At 35.5% G+C, this 23,199-nt stretch overlaps 1 protein-coding gene across 1 annotated transcript in view; it reads left to right on the forward strand.

Annotated features, from left to right (window-relative positions):
* The window catches only part of VEGFC (vascular endothelial growth factor C), a 77,769-nt gene that overhangs the window by 47,023 nt on the left and 7,547 nt on the right, over positions 1-23,199 (forward strand). The window contains exons 2-4 of the mRNA XM_027741601.2: positions 9,281-9,494; positions 11,435-11,625; positions 21,310-21,461. Of these exons, the coding sequence (XP_027597402.1) occupies positions 9,281-9,494; positions 11,435-11,625; positions 21,310-21,461 (557 nt within the window). The remainder of the gene's footprint in view (positions 1-9,280; positions 9,495-11,434; positions 11,626-21,309; positions 21,462-23,199) is intronic.

Raw genomic sequence — 23,199 nt, forward strand, 5'->3', positions numbered from 1 at the left:
GCTAAATAACATGATCAGATAATAGTGTAATTTTAATGGCATGCACTTAGAACGCCTAAAATTTTATAAAATGCACAGGTTTCTACGAACCTTTATGTGTTTCCTCTTTTGTATATGCAAAACTTGATTGTAATAATTTAAAACTAAGATTTTGCAACTGGAATTGCTGTGTTATAACTTGCTCTTTAGTCTTTAGGTTTTTTTGAGTAAGTAGTGTGTTATGTTTATGGCTGGAATATTTGTTGAAATAGTCAATGTGACAAGGTAGGTGGTCTTGTAATTAATATTTCTGTACAGATCTGTAAACTCTGCAAGACTTGTTTAACAAAACGGAAATCATGTCCTTTTAGATTAAAACATTTGTTTTGGAATAAAGTTCAACTTTTTCTTTGAAATTCAATTGATCTAGTTTCATGGCCTCTGAAATTATTTGTTTTAAGAACCATTTTAAAAGTGTAATTAATTCAAGAAATTTCTGTGACCTGTTGCTAAATATTTAGACTATAGATTAATTATATTTGCTCAGGGCTTCAAAAAATGGTTTTAAAAACTTGGTGAAAAGGCAAGTTACTTAGTAACAAGAGAAATTATACAACAGTGGTAAGCTATGATGTGTTCATGTAATCTTGCTGTCCTATAAATGGCCACATTAAAAAAAAACCATGAATAAATGAGCATTGAATTGAAAACTAAATACTCTCATCACAGTGAGAACACAGCATATGCTGTAGTCTGTGTGTTCAGCATAACTCAAAAATGTTGTGAAGAATGCGCAATTTATTATTCTTGCTCTTAGTGGAACCTTTTTGTGTGTACAAGTGACCCATAGAATAAAAAACATGACATAAAAACTCTACCTACTGCCTTTTTGAAGCACTCAGTTGATACGTGGCCCTAACTCCTACTTCTCACTGCCTAATTAGGGTCTAGGATATATTCATGTAGCACAGGTACTGCGCTCAAGCAGTATCTCAGAACGGGCTGGCATATAAGTTAACATGAAGAGGTTGCCCCTTACCTCTCCACTTAGTAAGTCTCTACTTGATACTGAGAAGTTTTCTAATTCTCCCTGCCTGTGTTACACTTGCTGAAGTGATGACAGGTCATTGCAGTGCTACCATGTTAATAGCTTTCTTCCAAAATGTCTCTATATTTGTTTGTTTGTTGTTTTTGTTTTTTTTTTACAAAGTTAATGGCAGTTGTAAATGAAAGTAATGGTAAAGCCAGTGAAAGTTCAGCAAACACTGAGAACTGAGAATAAGCAACCTTTTTATAGAGGCCTGGTAGTTTTATTCTTGTTTACTGATTTTGATGGGATACATCCGACTGTTAAAAAGAAAACAAAAAACCCCAAAAGGTTGCAGGGTATTTTGGAAAAAAAACCCCAGTAGTCAAACCATTAAAAATTGCTTAATTGGCATTCTATCTTCTTCTGGGAACATAAGATTTTATAACAAGGATTTTTAGTAGGAGTGCAATTTTCTTTTTAGAATGGTGTGGTTCACTTTCCTCAGTGTTAGTTAAAAGTTGCTCAAAAGCATTCAAAATGAACATATTGTTCTTATAGAGTGTCAGATTCTACAGAACTGCCATGTGGCATAAACCCAGTTGTCTCATAATCAGAGTGCACGCAATCAGCACCAGAACCTTGCTGGTTGCAGTGGTTGCATTGTAGAGGGCACTGACATTTTCATACTGTTCTCTTTCTGGCGGAGTGTTGTGTCTGTTAGTCACCTTGATAACCCAGAAATCATCACAGTGTTGTTCTTTATTTTCAATTTACAAATGGTTTTTACTTACAAATGGTTTCCCCTTTTTTCTGGTCATGCATGGTGTTCCACATATTTGTCAACAATGATTGCTGGAGTTGCTGGTGACTGAGAAAATAATACCAAATCTCATCTGGTACAGATTGCACTGCCTAATGTCTCCAAGATTTAATCAGATGTAAGCCTTTCAGCAGCAATAATCCAAATCCTTATTGATTCCAAATCTATCTGTAATGCTAACTGGAAGCTTCAGTATGAGCCCTTGAATCAATTGAACAATCTAGATGCAGCTGCACTTAGACAACAAATGGTTATCCCACAAATTTCCATGACTGCTGTGCAGCCTTTGACCTTTAATTTGTGGACTTATGTAATGGAAGCTTCTGAATAGTGAAACAAGTCTATTGATAATGGGGTTTATGGTCTGTATTTTATTTTGCATTTACAACTTGCTATGCTCTTAGAAATAGTCTGTAGAGATTTAGGAACATAAGCTGAAGACTACTGCTCTGGAAGTACATTTCAAAGACCAGGTTGAAGTGCATGAGAACAGAATCTTTCCTGTTACAATAATCTAGTTGTGAAATTGCTTCAAAAAAGGATCTAGCTAAGGCACCACGAACCTACTTTCTCAAAACTGCTTTCAGTCATAGTCAAGAATGGTATTAATTGGCCAAGTTTGTAAAACCTTGTGAGAACTGACTGACTGAGTTTCTAAAGAAATTAGGCAGCAGAGCACACAGTTGCTCTAGAAAGGAACTGGAATTAATTTTGGTTTTTTTTTAATCTCTGTCTGCTTCACAGGGAATTCAAATTCAAATAGAAAAGGGTATTTTCATAAGCAATTGCCATTGAAAGTATGAAAGTACTGGCATTTTTTTAGGGAAGGTTGAGAACCATTGAGGAATGCAGGTACTTGAGGAATAAGTATCAGCATGTTTCGGAACCTCAGCAGCAGCTAAATGTTTGACTAAAGGACTTAACATAAGTACCTTTGTGCAAATCTATAAACTTAGATATGTTTTCCAGCATTTTCTAAGCATATCTAAATAAAATATCCAGTAAATGCTGACTTGCATAAATTTGGATTTTCCTTAACATGGAAATTTTACACTGCCTACCTTAGCTTAAATACTTGTACTTATAAACAGGAGGAGCAATATTAAACAGTATAAGCTAGGGATGATTTTGTATGAGTTTGTGCATCTTTCTCTCAAAAAATAGTCCAGACAAGAGAAAAAAAGTGTGATATATAATCAGGAAGTGAAACTTTTGCAGTATTAAGCTTATCCTTATAGCTAGTGTATTTTTCTTCCTTTTTAACAAATTCTCTTTCAAATTTCTCCTCAAACTCATTTATTTTTCCTTGCCTGTCTACTTTGTACATTCTTTCTCTCGCCCCCACATTTATTTGTTTTCTTTGACTGATGTTATTCTTAGTATTTAAAATGCCAGAGTGAATAGAAGTCACTTAAAGCATAATATAGTTCAGACTGGTTTATTTATTTTATACTTTCATTTTTACTTTTTATGTTTTTCTGATAGGCAAAGCCTTACAAAGTAAGCTCTTTGAAGCAGAGACTTTTTCTAATCTCTCTGGTGTTCTTATGATATTTTGATTTGGTTCATATTAACTGCAGTGGTCTTCTTACTTGAAGTGATGTGAAAAAAAATTATGCTCACTGTTACTGTTTCGCTTCCGTAAGGCACTGTTTTGTTACTGTAATGAATGGTAACTTGAATGTTGCAACTACAGGCAGTCATCCAATTTTACAGGTGACAAATGGGTGCATGGGAGATCAAAATCAGGGCTTTTCTAGCATGATTAGAGAAGTGGACATAAAAGTGGAACATAATTCTTAACTATGGCTATGATATTTAATTAGGGGTTTTTTGTTTGTTTGTTTGTTTGTTTTTTACTGGTATCAACTTCCAAAAAAAATAGCACTGAAATACATGAAAATTGCAATAAATTATTATGCAAGTGAAATGTTTATCCATGCTTTTCTCTTGCAATATTTCCATTTGGTTAAACACCATTTCAACATTCAGATTTAACTACTTGATTGTAATGCATTTTAGTCAGTCAATAAATACAGAATATAAGCATATTAAAGTGGAGGGGTTTATAGACAGCATTTTCCTATTAAGAATTGTCAACAAAATCCTTGAAAATGAAATGAGCTGACAACTGTAGTCAGAGCAGATACATAAAGTTGTGCTATAGCACATTGCACCATCAATTATGTGTCAAGCATGCTGCCAAATATTAAGTGTTCTGACCTTTGTTATTAATAATAGAGGCAGACACTGGGGACATGTGTAACATAAATAATGTAATGCATGGAAAATCTATTATCGTTTTGACTTTGTTAATGGATATAGAGCCTGTTTGGTATCCTGCCCCTTCCCTCGCAAGCTATAATTTTGTGAAAAACTGGACATACCATGTAATGGAAAGCCACACTGTGAAAAACATACTTTGATAGAACAAAATGCTCTGAAATTAAATAAATAATAGCAAGAGAGTGCTTTTCATCAGGCTTTACTGCTTTATTTATAGGTGTATTTGTCATTTCCACTGTTCCTTGAGAAATAATGTGAAATAAGTGAAATGAAGTAAACACGTCTTTATTGTATTCTCCATTTATTCTTTAAGGTATTATTATCATCTATCATCTTGTAGAGTTTGGCTAGTTAAAGGTTTAGTCAGTGTCTTTCTTTAGAATTTACCTTCTAACATTTTTAGGTGATCATATAGGACAATGTTGATAACAGCTAAAAGTGACAAAAACAGTAAAATGGCCAACCAAAGGACTGAGATAAACACTTATTAAGGGAGGGTTAGTGGTTAAAACAAAAAAAAAATAAAATAAAAGGTCCCAGAACCCAGTCCCTTAACTGACTTGAAAGAGCAAAGAAAATAGAAAACATAGGATAGAGAAAACTTGTGCAGTCACTGTTGGTACTGTTTCCTGCTTCCTGCTTGATGTCAAACATAGATCCCAGTAAAATGTTAAGCAGTTGGTCCAGGATTTCATCAGGAGTGCACTGTAACTGATTATATAAAAATCAACAGACTGTTTACATTTATCAAAAAGCTTTCTTTTGTCCTAAAAGTTGTATAATTTCTCTTATCACAACTTTCATTAATTTTATATTATCTTATTTTTCCCTTTGAACTTAACATTTGGGAATAAGTACCTTGGTGACAGTAGTTGCAGCTACAAACTATATTTCTTTCTAAACTTAACTAATCTGGGCTTGCATAAAATGAATGAAAAATTGGAGCTCCTCTGATCTGTAGTACATTTTTGTGGATGTTACTTTCTTTGTGTCTTGTCGTATATTCCAATAGGTGTTGAAGTCTCAAAATTGTTTTGCAATGGAAATCCACTGTCCTACACTACAAGCCAATGCATAATTAAGAAAGAGCAAAGAATAAAAGATATGGAACAAGACAGTATGTCTTTATAAAATTAACCAAAATTTGCACAAAATCAAAAATGTTGTCAAACAACTACTACATTTACAGAAGCAGATTCATTCCTCTCTTAGAAATTTAGAAACTCTTTCTAACAATCCTTAATGATCTAGTGCTTGTACTATATGCAGGTCACACTCTTCTAATCATCCAGAACTTTAGATTTCGTTTGGTGTTTATGTCAACACAAAAGTTTGGCTGTTCTAAAATTAAATCAGTCCATAAGCTTCTTAAAAAACTGTTCCTTTAAACAGTTTGTCACAAATGAGAGTAATTTACTGGAATAAAAAATACATATACATATACATGTAGGAAGAGATCTGTGATTTGCGTGTCAAGGTAACACTGTAAGCATATTGAAAAATCAACATATTTTTTCTATTTTTTTCTTTCCCTAATTCTGAGCACCGGCTGTATTGTATTAAGTATAGATATATGGATTTCCTTCTCCCTTTCTTCCTGAGTTGGAAGAGGGGACATAACAGAAGTCCACTAGTGATTAAGTTGGTTTTCCACAGTGTAAATTTGAATTGAAGCCATCTTAAAAAGCAAATAGCTTTATTAAACTAAGAACAAAATAATTCAGATGCAATAATGATGATTTTTTTTAATTAATTTTATATCTGCTTCAAAAATTGCTTTTCTTCATATTGTGAATACTTCATAGAATCATAGAATACACTGAGTTGGAAGGGAACCATCAGGATCATCAAGTCCAACTCCTGACAGCCTGAAGCGTCACACCATGAGAGCATTGTCCAAATGCTTCTTGAACTGTATTAGGCTTGGTGCTGTGACCACTTCCCTGGGGAACTGGTTCCAGTGCCCAACCACCCTCTGGGGTGAAGAACCTTTTCCTGATATCTATCCTAAACTTTCCCTGACTCAGCTTCAGGCCATTGCCTCGAGTCCTGTCACTGGTCACGAGAATGAATGGATCAGTGCCTGCCCCTCTGCTTCCCGTCATGAGGATGTTGAAGACCATAATGAGGTCTCCCCTCAGTCTCCTCTTCTCCAGGCCGAACAGACCAAGTGACCAAGCCACTCCTCATACGGCTTCCCCTCAAGGCCCTTCACCGTCTTCATTGCCCTCCTTTGGACACTCTCTAATGGCTTAATATCTTACTTATATTGCAGTGCCCAAAACTGCACACAATATTCAAGGTGAGGCCACACCAGTGCAGAGCAGAGCAGGAAAATCCTCTCCTTAGCCCAGCTGGTGATGCCTGATGCCCCCCAGGACACAGTTGGCCCTCCTGGCTGCCAGGGCACTGCTGAGTCATATTCAACTTGCCCCAGGTCCCTTCTTGTAGCACTACTTTCCAGCCTTTTGTTCCCCAGTCTATAAACACAACCAGGGTTGCCCCATCTCAGGTTGTAGGCACATAGCACTATAACCTGTGGAATATCCAGAATAAAACAATACTTTATTAAATTCAATACAATATTTAGTTAAAGCAACTAGTTTCTTCATGTTTTGACTTTTATTCGTACATATTTTATACAAGTATAACAAATTTTGTGTCCAGCTGAAAAGACATGACTTGATTTCCTGACCCAAGAGGAATTCATCAGCATGCATTATTTCTAACAAATACTCTGTCTTTCCTGCTCTATGCCCTGGCTTCTTATCAGCTAAGTAATATTGAGTTTCGGTACTTATTTTCCTGATGTTCTAGGCCTGTACCTTGAATATCTGAAACAGCAGTAGCCAGCATTTTGTCTACAGTGGGCTACACAGGCTTTTAAAGGATTCATCAGAGGTGGTGAACCTTCGTTTCGATTCTCCTTCCATGTTACCCCCATGATCTGCTGGGGCTTCCTAGGATCGCCTACTAGATGTCTAAACACAGGTTTTATTCCTGTGCCTTTTACAAAATAGACTGGCATCCAGCCTTGTGACAGGATATACATGCTGTGACCTCCTGTGCCATGCATATTCCCATCACATGGCAGACATGCATTTGCCACACTGGCATTTACTGTGCTGGTGCAGGTACCTGCTTCCGTCAAGGGACATGTGCTGCAGCACCCTCAGGCAGGAGTGAGGCTACTCAAGTCCTGCAATTTTCACCTCTCAGAACAAGCAGACAGTAGCCAAATTAGTTATTTGTTAAGCTTAGATTTTTGTGTGTGACCCACTAATTGAGACCCTGCATGACATCCTACAAGGACTGAAGGGGTGTTGGGAAGTGAGATGCTCTATGTTACCATCAAATTTGAAGACAAAGATCCCAGATACTGCTTGATGCATGGCTTGGGTCAGGGATGACCCAATGGAGGCAAGACCTGCATGATCAGTTTGCTGAGATGACAAATTGGTTGTTGAAACCTCCCATGACATAGTCTGCAATGACACTGTGGTTAGTGAGGCTTTAGTGAAAACATTTTTTCTAACTTCGTAACACTTGGTCATATAAAATTACTTTGAAATAGGAATTAGAATCATAGAATGCCCTGGGTTGGAGGGGACCTTAAAGATCACCTGGGTCCAGCCCCCCTGCCATGGGCAGGTACATCTTTGCACTAGACCAGATTGCTCAGAGCTCCATCCAGCCTGGCCTTGAACACGCAGGGGTGGGGCATCCACAGCTTCTCTGACCCACCTGTTCTGGTGCCTCACAACCTTCACAGTTCTGTGTATAACTGTACAGAAATGAGTTCTGTAAATTTACCTTACCTGAGATGTTTCTACTGTATTTGACACCAGAAAAGGGAGTGGATGCAACCACACGTGCCGTTTCGTACACTTGTAGTTGTTTGTGAGACAAGGAGCAGTTTTGATTCAGGTGAACTAGTTCAGAACTAGCGATTTTACTCACATAATGTTCAAAATCATTGAATGGAAAGAATTTCTTTTTTGTTAATAGTGAAGTTGGATAAGGAATCTTAAATTTCAGTTTCTACAGTTTTATGTTTCTGCACTTAGACATATCTTACACTGTTACAACCCGGTGTTTCTTTGATTAGAACAGTTTTGTAGTAAACTGTACAGCGCCTGCAGCTAGTTGATACACTTTGTACAAAGTGTACCTCTATATTTTGTGTCTCATACTGCCATCTAAGGGCCACGTAGACTGAGAAGGTGGCTAAACGTTCTTCAATACTTTCTCCTTACTGCCCTGCCGTTTGGGAAGTCAGAAATTCATGGATGAGAAAGGTGGGCAGGGAATAACAGCAGTCCTTTGATGCAATATATTGTTTCATCTAAAAGGACAGAGGAATCTCCCAGATAAGTGATAAATTGGAATGTAAATCTCAGTCATCTAGAAAACTGCAATTGCAATGAGCTTATGTAAAAAGGCCCATGAATAAGAACCTAAGATTACAGGATTTGAGGCTACCCCTGAAACAGCAAGTTGAGGAATGTAGTGCTTAGAGGCCTGATGAGTTTCAGTTGAAACTCAGCATTGAGGGAGTGTGCAGTTTAGATTCTTAAAGGTACCAAAGTCCTTAACTCCTACTGATTTAAGGACTAGTGCTTTGTAATACAATTTTCTTACTAAGATTTTCCCTAAAAAGGTACAAAATAACATGAATTATTTTCTTCTTTTTTCCTAATAACTGGTTTTGCATTTCTGCATGTTTTGATTTTCCTGCACTAAGGGAAAATGGGCAAAAATTTGGTGTTACTTTAAGAGTATGTAATATTAAATAGCGTTAACACAATTTAAATATTTTGGGGTTTAACCATTCAAAGTTTTATCATGAAAACTTATCTTTCCAGGATAAAAATGCATTTTTATTTTTTTAATCTACAAACTGTATTTGTGTGGACTTAATTCTATAGCTCCTTTCCCATAAGATGTTTTCAACTACAAGTGTGATAAAGAATTAGTGGCAGAAGTGAAACATTTCAGTATTTGTCAATATCGTACTATTGGCATAGACTAACAGAAGCAGTTTATATAATGAGGACCCCTTTGAGCATGACTTTATTTTACAATGTATGAGTTGCTTTTCAGGCTAGTTTCCAGCAAACCCTGTGTAATAGAGAAAGTAATTAATCTTGCATGTTCTTTGACAGGCTCATGCAAGCAAAGACCTGGAAGAGCAGTTGCGGTCTGTGTCCAGTGTGGATGAACTCATGACAGTACTTTACCCAGAATACTGGAAAATGTTCAAATGTCAGTTGAGGAAAGGAGGTTGGCAACACAACAGGGAACACTCCAGCTTTGACACAAGATCAGATGATTCCCTGAAATTTGCCGCAGCACACTATAATGCAGAGATCCTGAAAAGTAAGTACAGGACACAAACCATGTTCCAACACAAAATAAATTAAATTCTGAAGGCTTTTCAGCTGTGTCAAAAACGCTTTAAAAGCTAACCATTGTCAGTAAACCAACCTCAGCAGCCTGATTTGATGTGTTGTCTATAATATAAAATCTTTGATAGTCCGCATTACATAATGAAAGAAATCGCTCTGTAGACATATTTTAGGTACATCCATTGTGAGAAAGTTGCTTTCTCAGCTCAATAGATAGAGAAAGTGCCTTCAGGTATAAGAAATCCTACTTTGTGGAGGCTGTAAAAATTTTGCAGAAAGCAAAGGGGATGCTAATAGTTGGAGTTGTTGAACTGTTTCTGCTCATTTTTTGCAATTACATCATGGCTTAGTAATGCTTTCTTCTCTTATGCCTTATGGCTTTAGGATGCCAAGTAATCCACTTGTAACTTTTCCCTGTTACAAGAGGGCAGCTGTCATGATGTTATGCTAAAATGAGAAAAAAAGGGCTTTCAACCCAATATGTCAATATCCTTTAGTGTTTCAGATTGCTTGGATAAAAATATATTAGCTTAACAGTTTAAACAAGTGCTTCTAGGCAGAGAAATGTAGGACTTATAGCAGAAGGTGTATTTTTTTATGTGATATTGGATATCATATATCTTAATGGAGACTTTAAAGTACACATCAGGCAAATTTTCCATTTCTGGTGAACAGCCTACCATAATCTAATGCCAAAAGAGAATAAAGGGTCCTGCACAGCTGCAAGTCTCAGGACTGTTCAGTATAAGATTGTATTTGGTAAAAGGCTGTATAACATGATGTAAAATCTTTGCCTAAATTTGTGTGGATAATCTGGGCACAAGTATCATGCTTCAGATTAAATCACATGTTGTATATAATTGCTAAATAATAACCTTTTGCTTTCAATATTACCCTTGTAGTTAACAAACTAAACATGTATTTAAATTAATTTCACATTAAGTGTGTAAAATTTAACATTTCTAATGTAGAGTATTTAAGTGAAGTACTGTGTGGGACTGTTTAAAATTACTTTGAAGAGATGTGCAATACTTCTTTAGACTTTACCCAAGATAAGACTTACCCCAGGTAAACGAGAAAGGACATGTACAGCTTGAGCTGCTGGCCAACAGGTCGAGGGAGGTGATTCTGCCCCTCTACTCTGTTCTGGTGAGACCCCATCTGGAGTACTGTGTCCAGCTTGGGGGCCTCCAACATAAGAAGGATGTGGACCTGTTGTAGTAGGTCCAGAGGAGGGCTGTGAAGATGCTCAGAGGGCTGGAGCAGCTCTCCTATGGTGATAGGCTGAGAGAAGCAGCCTTATAGTAGCCTTCCAGTACCTAAAGGGGGTCTATGAGAAAGATGGGGAGAGATGTCTTGTAGCAGGGCCTCTTGTGATAGAGCAATGGTAATAATTTTAAACTAAAAGAAAGCAGATTCAGACTAGATATAAGGAAGACTTTTTTTTACAATGAGGGTAGTGAAACGTTGGAACAGGTTGTCTGGAGAGTTGGTAGATGCTCTATCCCTGGAAATATTCAAGGTCATTCAAGTTTGAACAGGGCTCCGGGGAACCTGATCTGGTTGAAGATGTTGCCGCTCATTACAAGGGGGCTTTACTAGGTGACCTTTAAAGGTGTTTTCCAACAAAAGCCATTCTGTGATTCTGTGTTTTAAGGTCTCCCTGTTAGGGTCCCTCTTAGCTCTGCTGTGACTTTTCTTCTGCTGCGTGTCAATATGTCATGTTCCTACGAAGAAGAAAAATCAGGTAGAAGTTAACACAGAGAGATGTGTATTTCACTGACTATGGGGTGTGACTCTAGCAATGGATATTATGATTCCAAAGTTTAAAAAGAATCCTAATTTACTTCAGGAGAGTATTGTTTTTAAACAGTTACTTTATAACACATGACATTCCCTATAACTTGGCAGGTATTGATACTGAATGGAGAAAAACTCAGTGCATGCCACGTGAAGTGTGTGTGGATGTGGGAAAAGAGTTTGGAGCAACTACAAACACCTTCTTTAAACCCCCATGTGTATCCATCTACAGATGTGGAGGTTGCTGCAATAGTGAAGGACTCCAGTGTATGAACATCAGCACAAATTACATCAGCAAGACAGTAAGTTCTCACTCTTTTATTACAGTCCAAGTGCTACTTGCAAATCCATATATGATCATGCTTATTTTAAACCTTCTTATTGCTACTATGACAAAGGAAAATATATCAGCTGTTTTTTGTATGTATTTTCCAGACTAAACAGGAAAAACAGCTGAAGACTACTGCCTGGAAAAAAATGTTTAATGCTCTTTTCCCCAAAGTATATTATTATTTTTTTTAGGGAAAAAATAAATTCTGATGTCCAGTTCTCAGTTTTGAGATTACCCATGAAACTTAATTCTATCCCTTTCTTTTTTTTGCATCTACCGCTTACCTGTATGAGGCAAGCACTCTATGAAAAACTAACCTATAATTTTATTAGTGTGGACTGTTGTAGGACGTATGCAGACAGGATACGTTACAAATAAAGCCTATTAGGAACTGAGTTTTACTGTATTAAGAGATATTAGCATATTTGTTTTGTTGTAATGCATCTTCCTCCAGGTGTATGCGTGGGTTTTATTCTTCCAGTTCAGGGCTAGTGATCAGGTGTAGAGATCATGCACTGAGCTTGTGAGCTGCCTTTAAAGGAGAAGCATATATTACGTTATTTTAAGTAGGTATAGGAATTATCTTACAACATTTTCCTCAAAAAACGTGTAAAAATAATCACACTTAAAAGTGTTTGCCAGGGTATTTTGCTGTTGTTACGGTATTTGGTAGGGGGTTTGTTGTTTGTGGGTTTTTCACTTTTTAGTGTAAATCTTGTTTCTTCTTTCAACTAGATTCATCTGGCTGAAGATGCAGTACATATTTATAATGAAGATCCAGAACTGCATAGCCAGCTATAATATCATAGCCCTTGGAAATGTCACTCCTTTATCATGAAACTTTTTCGTGCTCTGAGGCTTCTTGAGAGGGAATTAGGAAAAAGGGACATAAAGAAAACAGAAAAAACTACTGATTTTTTAAAATGCATTTTCTGCCTTCATTTCTCATCAATCTGTTTGTCTGAAATGGTATATTTTACCATGAATTTTAAATCCCAAATTTAAGCTAGTGGTAGACAACTGTACAGCACAGGAATAATGTAACTCAAATAGCTTAGAGAAGGAAAACTACAACACTGACTTTTCTCAAGCCCTGTTGTTTTTCCCATTAATAGGAGAAACCGTTGTCTTAATTTGTTTGTTACTTTAAGATGCAATTAATTCCTAAGTTACTTTGAGATACAAATATAATTCTCATGTTAAAACCCAAGAAATATGATCTTTTTTTTTTACATGTATTGATGAAGTTTAGCTTACTGAAACAAAGGATGATCTAGTCACAGAGAGAGTTGTTCCATGCAACACAGATTTCCTAGTCTTTGAGCACCATGTCAGTTTGGGGTAAATAATATCTTTCTCTTCATCTTTCTGTTCGTGTCTATTGAATAAAGTAGGTTTCTACCCAGTAGAAAATGTTTAGTAGTGAGTTTCCTTTTGAAGTTCTTGATGTTATTGGTAATGATACGATGTAGTTCTAGTTAAAGATTTGAGAGACTCTGAAAAGGAAAATCTTAAAGGTTTTATCACCTTTATTTTCTTACCTATCCTGAAAAAACCGGTGATTTAATCTCTGAGTTTTCTATCTTGCTTCTGCTTTCCAGTTTTATCTTGTCCTTGACAGAATGCAGTTTAGAAAAACTCTTAATAAAGGAAGAGACCTATAGCTATATCTCTTCATCTGTCACCATCTCAAATAGTTTTAAAATTATGTGACCACAGCTTACCCTATATTAGATGAGAATTAAGAAGAAAAAACTATTGGATTCAAGACCTTCTGTGGAATTCAGGTACCCTTCACATCTATTTTCACTACTGTTTCTCTATTATTTCCTGAATGAAATGGGAACAAATGATTAATAACCAGGAATCTTTTTTTCATAATTCACCATAAACTTCATAAGATAACTTCATAATGTTCACCCTGCAGAAAAAGTGCTTAATGGGAAATTAATTTTTCAGCTGGAGGTCTTACTGTGAGGGCAAGCTCTAGCATTAGTTCCAGACATTAAAGTATAAAGAAGGCTGATATCAGCTTTCATCAAAATTAATTAAAAATAAAAGGACTAAGCATAGAAATTATTTTTATAGGGGGCAAATCATTGATTGCTAGGAGGATGGACCAGGTCAGATGTTCCCAGATTGCCTTGTGGAACACTCTGGTGGTCCAGAGAGAGGTCGATAGTTTAGTTCAGGCTGTGTTCCTCCTTTCTAGCTACTTAATTTTATTGAGAAAAAAATAGAAAAGTATTCTGCTTTGCTTTTAATACCATCTTTTTTCCCACAAAAACTGTTTCTGTAGTTGCTAAGGGATGTTTATACAACCATGATTGAGATATGAGATAGTTTCTTAATTAAGATATAGTATAAGGTCTACAAAAACTTTTGAGGACCCCCTAGGCTAATTCATAAAATCCAGTAGACCTTCTCTATCTGCGACACTGCAAAACTCCAGTTTGTAAGTGGTGGCTTGTCTAGTAAAGGTCTATGGGGAATGTTTTTCTTTTGGTTTGTGGTGTAGTTGTGTTGGTTTTTTTCTCTAATTTGTTATCAATCAAGCAGCTGTTCTCTGTTTCCACGACAAGAATAATTCAAAAATTGGAATTACCTGGTACAGCAACAGCCTATCCCTGAGCTGCACTTTTTTTATGCCCCACCTATAGCCACTTGTTTATAGGTTGAAGGGAAGCAGGGAGCGGATGTCAAAGAGCCGTCTCACTCCATTCTCCCTCTTGGCTGGCAGGGTGACAGTTTTTTGACTTCTTTCAGATCATTTGTTGTAAAGGTCCTGAATCTTCTTGTTTCAGGATTACAGTAATAATCCCTCAAAGGAAAACATCTATCCAAGCAGTTCGAAATTGGATTTAGTGGAGCGTTTCTCACAGGAAACAAGTTAACACCTTGAAATTGTTGGCCATGTTTGAGATCTACATGGTGTTCCTTTTCAAAATTTGGATATGCATATGTCACAAGACTTTTCAGTTGTTTTGAGCATTACTATTTATGCCTTTTCCCATGCATTTTCCTGTGTAAGACTGATTATTGAAATTATATAGTAGGTACTAATAATAGTGGGAGATATGTAAGTTCCAAATGGTGTTTTTTGTAGAAATTTCTGGAAGAAAAAAAAAGGATTAAAAAACCCAAACAAGCATATTAAATAAGTATTAAATTTATTACATCAGATAAGTTACCTGTTGTATCACACATAAGCCTTGAAGTACTGTCTTTCAAGAAAGTTAGACAATAAAATAAAGGTGATGTACCATCTCTCAAATAGTTCATTTTCATTCTTTTCAGTATAGAGATGTTTAGTTTTGAAATCAGTCTTATATCCTTACCTTAAAAATCTCTCCAGATACATTGTACTCTGTTACACTGGTTATATTTGGCTGGCCTTACTGACACTTAAGGAAGTGCAAAGATCACAAGTGATGGAAACTTAAACTCAATCAATTTAAGGGAAACTTGCCAAAATAAACTAACGTCCATCAGAACATAGTGTAGTTAATGTAAGTCTTGGGGAAAAAAAAAAGAATATTCTATATTTGAAAAGTATCTAGAATGGTAACCTTCCCTTATCCTGATAATAAAATAACAGTTTTGGATAATTTATATTTTATAAGTCAGTGAGCATAATGATAATTTTAAGTGTGCTGATGCAATGGATATTGGCACATATGATGATGGTGCTGAATAAATTAATGTAACCACTGAAGCAAAGAAATACTTTGTATAACAGTAAACAGTTTTTCTGGAAAGTGTAGCACAAAGTCCTTGTAGTCTAAAGAAGAAACTATCAATGCAGTGAATCAAAACTACACACCTTTTTGGGCTTTTAGTAACCTGGTCTAGTGGAAAGTGTCTGGAAAGTGGTTGGAACATGTCTATAACATCCTTTCACTATTCTGTGATTCCTCCTCCATTGAGGAGGAATACCTGGAAGATTCCTATTTCAGGAGTTCTAGTAGCGCTTTTGGTCACACACTCAGAGATTCCTGTCTTCTGTTACGTTTTTTCTTTTTTTTTTTTTTTTTAAACTTTAAAGTCATACTAAGTTCTAGGTTGTGCACCAGACTCTTGTCCTACCCTTGTGTCTGTTCTTCACTCCATCTGTATAAATGGTTAAAAGAAGAGCACTGCCAGTGTAGGAACTGATGAGAGCCTACTACAGGGTGGTCCATGGGACCACACAGCTCTGGCCTAGAAGCTCTTGCAAGGATGTCTGAAGAAATGACAAGGTGGGAAAGAAGGGGAACTGATGGATTTGGCGTCCCAGTAATTGCTGGTTGCAGAATGTCAATGGCCAAGTCTGGCTGGGTGGAGTAATTCAGAGATACCTTTGCCTGGTGTCCTCTTATTATGCGTCTCACCTGAGAACTACATTACAGAGCGTGTGCACTGATCTTCAGGGATTTAAAAAAACTGACGTGTAAAAGAATGAAAATCCAGGGGGAAAGTGATTTTTTGTGGGTTTTTTTTTTTTTTGATAACTAAAATGCATGATAACTTGAAGCTGAACAAAAATCTCATGCAGTGTCAGATCTAGGCGCCGAAATGCCATCTTACTGGGAGAGCCTGTTATTGATACACCCACCTATGTCTTGTTGAGAAGGAACGAGGGAACCTTCTTGATCCAGAATTAGTGGGGACAAGATGTATGGGTGCCAGAATGCTAAAAGTCATGCTAAGGATCCCAAGAAGAGGGAAGGGAAATCAAGCTTTGTGTGCTGGCTGAAAGGGAAGCTTCATTTAGGCTTAAATGAGGGAAGGTTGTCATGGAGAATTATCAAATGGTATGAAGACCTAAGGAGACAAGGGCCGAACACAGTACTTTGAAGAGAAATATTGAAAACATTGAGAAAGACTGGAAGATCTTTCATCTGACTTTCTGTGGTCAGATGGCTGAATGGCAGGAGTTGAATTCTTGTGAAATGCACTATTTATGGTTTTTACCTGTTCTTCAGTTACGCAGAGCTTCCGATAGTATGTGTTATACACTGAGATTAACTGTGTTACTGAGTCATATTTATGATTATTAGCTTCTGTGGAGCAGCTAGGACAGAGCTTTGTGATTTTGTGTGGTTTCTTTTTTTTTTGTTGTTAGATATAATACTCTTTAGTTATGTGATCACATATTGCTTCTGTTCTGCTTTCCCCTGGTTTCCTGATAATGCAGTGTTGGTAGCAAAAAGGTACAGAACAGCATGGGCAAATTGAGTCTATTTTTTTTCTTCTGAGTATTTGTCTAACTCAAGCAATACTCATTTAAGGTACTTTAATTTGCTGTTTAATGTACCATAATTACTAACATTTCTCTGAAGACTGCAGGCAATAAAACCTCTCCACTTTGAAAACCTGCCCTAATCCCTAATATTATCAGATCTCATGTTCTTCTGGAAAATGAAACTCATTCTTTGTAATCTTTCCTGAATGTCTATCTTCAGGCATTGATATCTGTGAGAAATGTCTTTTCCCTTTTACCTGCAGTGTGAATTACTTGGATTTTTACTATGATTTGAAATTGAAAAGGAAGAGAAGATTTAGACCCCTAAGAATGCAGTAAAACCAGATGTTTACTGAATGAGGGATCAGCCAGAAATATAAGTCATTTGATCTCCAAGAAGAGTTACCCATTTGGGCAATGTGGGTATCAGCAATACTAGCCCCTAGCCAACAATGTTGCCAGAAAAGAAGAGTGGAGAACCAGCCTCATGCATAGATGTTATTCTGAATTTTTCACAGAAATATCATTTCTAGGTATTGACATTTGGCTGTTACATGTTGCCAGCATGCCCTATAGCGACAGCAGATTTTGAGCTTATTATTCTATTGGATGAGGAAGATAAGCAAAAAATAAATTAGATGTTAGCAAAACCAGAAGGCATTGCACATAGTGAGGTTTTACCTAAACTGAAGATTCAAACACAACTTATGCATACTGAGAGTTATTCACTTACACTTAAACAGCTTCATTGAATTTAGAGATGCTGCTATCTCAAATGAAAGCAGAATATAGATTTTCTGTAGAAAGCATCTTATTTTCAAATGCCAGAGATTATTTTAACTGAATTATTCTTGGTATTAAATACATTTTCTGTAATAGACTACTTTTCAAGAGTTTATTTCTTTTGAAATATCTTTCTGATAGATTTTCATTATCAGAAGAGGAAAATATCTCTTTTTCCAGTATGCATCAGAATATAGTATCCCAATAGCACATGCAGACAAAAGTGTCAGAAGAACAAACCAATGATTCCAACCCCAGTATTTCACTTCCAGCCTTTTCATTAATGGAAATAAATGTGTTTTTCATTCTTTTTCAAAATGCTAGTTTATGTATTGTCTTAAGCACTTTACAAAAGTCAGGACTAGAAATGGGATACTATATATAATGTAATATCTAATATAAATAGTTGTCTATATATAGTTTTTTGACTTTATGTATGAATAGTAGCAGCTATTGGGGGATGTAAAATACATTACTATTAAGAGAATTTAGTTGAACAAACTGAAGCTTGTTCAATCAGGTCAGGGAAGCTAGTCTGCCTTTAGTAGTTTAACTAGACCTTTTTCTCATTGCACCACTGAGGTGTTGGTGGGAATAGTTGTTAGCAATATTCGTCTGTAAACTGATACCTTTCACAGGTGAAATGGAAGGATAAATGTAAATTAAGACAATTCGTGTTCGCCATCATGTCCACTCATAATTGATATGTTTCAGCTGTTTTTCCGAAATGTCTCTCAGTGATTACTGAAGCTGAAAAGGACAGCTGGACAGGGACCTACCTCTTCTAGGTAGGTTGGAAGTGTAGCAATAGTCATATGTTGCCATCTCTAGTGGTCTGAAGTCTGCTATGCCTTGCAGCATGGCAAACTGATCTACTGCAAGAACAGAGGAAGAACAGAACATTCTCTTTTTTTTTTTTTTTTTTAGCTGCAGTTTGGTCCATTTAAAGACTCATGCTTATTTTATTTTCTAAGATTTATCAGTTCTTCCTATAGTGGGTTTTTATTTCAGCTTCAGAAAAGCAAGTCATACTGTCATAAGAGCAAGAAAAACAAGATCCTCTTTTCATGTGCACTATTGTAATTAAGTTCATACTCTCTGTTCTGTCCTTCAATTCATACATGTCTTCTAAGAATTGGTTTTCTTAGAAGATATTAAATATAATAAAAGCTTTTGCATCTGTAGATTCTTAGCTGTCCAGATTTTTAGGGGTCTCAACAGCTGTGCTGTCCTTCAGAAAGCATAGCTTGTTTCAAGAAAGGTAGAAGTCTGGCATACGTTGATGAGTTTTGTCATCTGATTAAAGATCAGTACTTAAAAACATACTCAAAGAACTCAGCATGTATTTTTCTCAAATATATACTATATCCAGAAAGGAAAGCTATTTTTCATAAACATGGTCCTTTCTGTCTCTTTATCTACACCACCACCTTCCTCCTTTCCAATTTCCTAGTTTGTGCATTAAAACAAAATCTGTGATGGCCTTCAAATAGTTGGATATTTTTTAAAGAAATTAATAAGTACATAAAGCATATTAGTATGAAAATGATAGTTCTGTGTTATGTTTATTGCTCTCCTTGCATGAGGCATCTTAGTAAGAATGCTTTTTGTCATTATTTTAGACAAAATTTTATAATAGATAAGGGTAATGGATCCAATATTGGTTTGAAAGGCAAAAAGGATTATAAATATTATAAAAAGTTGATTAAAAGTCTCTTTCCAGAGGTCTCTGTTGAACTTAGTGAAAAACCTGGAGGTATGTCTGGTGATAATTAGGCATTGATTTTATTGGTACTAAACCTTAAACTAGACATGGACTTCTGTCTTTATCTTATTAATGTCTCAAGACCAAAATTTTAAGTATTACTTATTTTGCAGATGGAACAAGAATACAGGTGTTAATATGCTTTGTCTAGAAGTCTTTATAATAATATAAATTCTTTTCATGGTAGTACCCTAGATGGATAGTTTTTTTCACCAGTATTTGAAATATGAAGAAAGTATTTTCTCTTTTTATTTTTCTTCTACAGAAGTAAACATAAACCAGTTAGCATTTTAGCTTCTAGTGAGGGAAAAAAACCCAACATTTAAAACTATATAAGGGATGTGGTACGTTTTTGCAGAAAAAATAATAGCATTGTCATCTTTTGTAACAGAATAAAATGAAATGTAATAGTTTTGCCATTTCAGTTCTTGTATGGTGACACTCCCAATTTAAACTTTTTTAAGGATTCAGTCACTAAACGATGTCAAAATCTTTCTTGTAAAATAGATAATATCTATTAGAGTTGATGATGCTTTATGCAATTTAAGTTGCATACTTTTAAGTTGTCAATAGTATGAGCTTTATTGTTGGCTGCACAAGTGCCCTTTTACTTGGTGAATACATCCCATAATCCTGCACCTGCATGCTTGTCACTTCCGTACTTCAGTGCAAGATGCTGTTTTTAGGTCATCCTGTAGATGTATTTCATATTGTGAAGCATTTAAAATTGCCAGTATTTTAGTTACATTTGCATGCTGCCCATAGGCCATATATAAAGTTATTGATTATAAAAGAGCATTGCAAATAGATCTCAGCTAAAAATTAAAGTCTTGTTATACAGTCTTATCAACCCAAACTGAAATAATAACCAATGACCATGTTTTTAAAGGTAGTAAAGTCCCCAGAAAATGCAGAACTGCTCTTAAAAATATTTGGAAGAATGACTAAACACCTAAAATGAGCAGTGCAGCTGTGTTCCTGTTTAGAACATTACAAAAAAACAGTTTTTAAGACTTTGACCTAACGTATTGATCCTAACTTTTCAGGAGACTATTGATAATTGAGTCTTACACTGAAACCTACTCAATTGAGAAAGTAGATACATTGAATTGAAAACTGTAATGAGTCTCAGTGTTTGTCTGTTATCATATGTTCAGTTTACCACAAGGTATTACTGAAGTTGTCTTTTTACCAATTGAAATATATTTCCCACTAAAATTAGGGTTTTATGAATTCACATCCATGATTATTTTATCAATAGTGGTTATTTCTTAATACCTTGAAAACAAATTAATAGTTCAAGATATATTCCATTATGGTAGGCATATAATTTGCAATGATACAAATACTAAAAAATTAAAAAAATACAGTATGCTGCAGTTCTATAGTTATTGAACCAAAAATGGTTTTATCTAAGTCCAATATATTCCTTTTTTACACAAGCTCTTATAATTGTATAATTGATGTATTAGGTTGTAACTTACCCACTTTTTTATATTATTTTTGGTTTTCAGCTTTTTGAAGCACTTTCCAAATGTTTCACTTTGGATTTTTTTTTAAAAGACTGCCATTTTTGAAATCATCTCCTAGAAAAATGAGTTCTTTTTACATTTTACACTTTTATGTTAAATGTTATAGTAAGCAAACAGGCACGTAAGAGAGTTTAATCCTAAAAATGTTTATTGTCATACCATAACTATTGTATTAATTTTGCACGTAATAATTATTTAGCAGTATAATTGAATGTGCCACTGAATGGTGGAAGAGAGCAGAAAAATGAACTTAATTTCCTTATAAGTTTTTTGGTATGTGCTTACATTAGTTTTAGTTGGACCATTACAGATCTATATAAAAAGTTTTTTGTTTTGCTTTCCCTTTTGCAGTTGTTTGAGATCACAGTGCCTCTTTCTCATGGCCCCAAACCCGTAACTGTGAGTTTTGCCAATCACACGTCCTGCCGATGCATGTCCAAGCTGGATGTTTACAGACAAGTTCATTCTATCATAAGACGTTCCTTGCCAGCAACACAAACTCAGTAAGTATGAGACTTGTCTTCCCTTTCACATTATGAGCAAGCCTATATAATTAGATTATAAACAGTGCTGGAAGTTTTTATAGTTATGTGAACTACACAGTAGTAGTAGCAGAATGCATTGTGCAAGGGAGCTACCATATTTTTTACATTAAGAGAATGTTTCTAAATTAGCATTACCTTTTTATCCAGGAGATAAACTAGAGTGAGATAATTTAAAAATTAATAATAATGTTGTTTGTGGGAGTTGTTTGATGGAAAGAGCTGCAATCCAATTGAGACTTGAAGGAAACACCAGCAAAATCAATTTATTTTTTTAAAAGTAGTCAAGAAAAGCTAAAAATACTTACCTTTGCAAATAAGTAGGAGACCTCATTTCCCTCTCAATCCGTATTTTCCTAGTTAAAATGCTGTTTTTTAAGAAAGGACTATTTTTTATGGAATCTTTAACTACAAATCTTTTGTGACAGTTTCATATGCCAGAGATGAAAATAAAATGGAAAGGGAAAGTAAAGGGTTAATTGACACTCTGCAGGATTACCATATAGATTTTTTTTGTGTGATTTTTGAATTAAAAAAGCCACAGAAGAAATCTGGCACCAAAACAAGTGTTATTAGAACACTTGAAGAACTCCTTCCTTCATTTAGAGGTCTGAGTAATGATTTCATGATGTATATGTATTTAGGAGCCCAAAAATATATAATAGTCTAATGGTTGCTTTAAGGAAGAACCAGTTAATAGAAGCTGAACTGGAATTAATTTTAGACATTTTTAATAAGGTGAGTGAACAGTGCAAACTTCGCAGAGATGTTAAGCTAAGTATTTTTCTCTGTGGTTTCACTCAGTTTAAGTCTGGATGTTTTCTGACGCGTTCCAGTTAAACTCAGATTGTATTCTCTTTGAATACAAATCATTTAATTTTTTCATCAAAACATAGATCATTAACAGTGATTGGAAATATATTAGGAAATTAATCTATGAATTTTTTTTTAATCACATAATTATCAAATTATTAAAAAAACACAAACCCAAGAGTCAATAGTAAAGTCAAATTATGCTGACTGTTGCCAGCCTCTTAGTGTTTCCATGTTGAGAGCTGTTGTAATTACCAGTGCAAGAGTTATTCTAGCTAGGAAACAGCTACCTGTAGTTGAGGGAGGTGGGTGTACAAATACAAGGCTTTGAACAGCACACAGGTACCTGTCTGTTCTGTGAGTAAGGAATCGTGCTTCAACAAAGATAAGACAAACTAATACTAGGTCAGAATATATACAGGCTTTCTCTACTGTTCAGTACTCTCTCTATGTTTAGAATCTATGGCTTTGTACAATAAAACAGAAAAAAACCCCATCAAATACTAAGTTGAGTGCTTCTAGATTCTAGAAAGGAAAGAAATTTGCATGTTCCTGGTGGGTTCCTGGATGGGTTTCAGAATCCCATTAGTTTTTTTTTAATTTGTAGTAAAGTATTTCTTTTCAACTTATTATTTTTTTCCTTAACATTTTGATTCATAGGTTTGAATGCTAGTGAAGCTATTATTAAGCCAAAACTTGGAAATCTACTGTCTTGTCACAGTGGCAGGTCTGCATGTGTGCATGTATTTATGTACATGCTCATTTTAACAGAAAAATATAAATTACTTTCTTATGTATTACTGAATAGAAAAGCCTAAGAGTAAAGTCTCTGGTTTTAGGGTAGTAACCCTTGGGATTTAATAAGAATTCAAGGCTGGATTATACC

Source organism: Pipra filicauda, unplaced genomic scaffold (assembly GCF_003945595.2).
Source record: "Pipra filicauda isolate LSUMZ 115617 unplaced genomic scaffold, ASM394559v2 scaffold67_size6003252_pilon, whole genome shotgun sequence".
In the NCBI taxonomy this organism is placed as follows: domain Eukaryota; kingdom Metazoa; phylum Chordata; class Aves; order Passeriformes; family Pipridae; genus Pipra; species Pipra filicauda.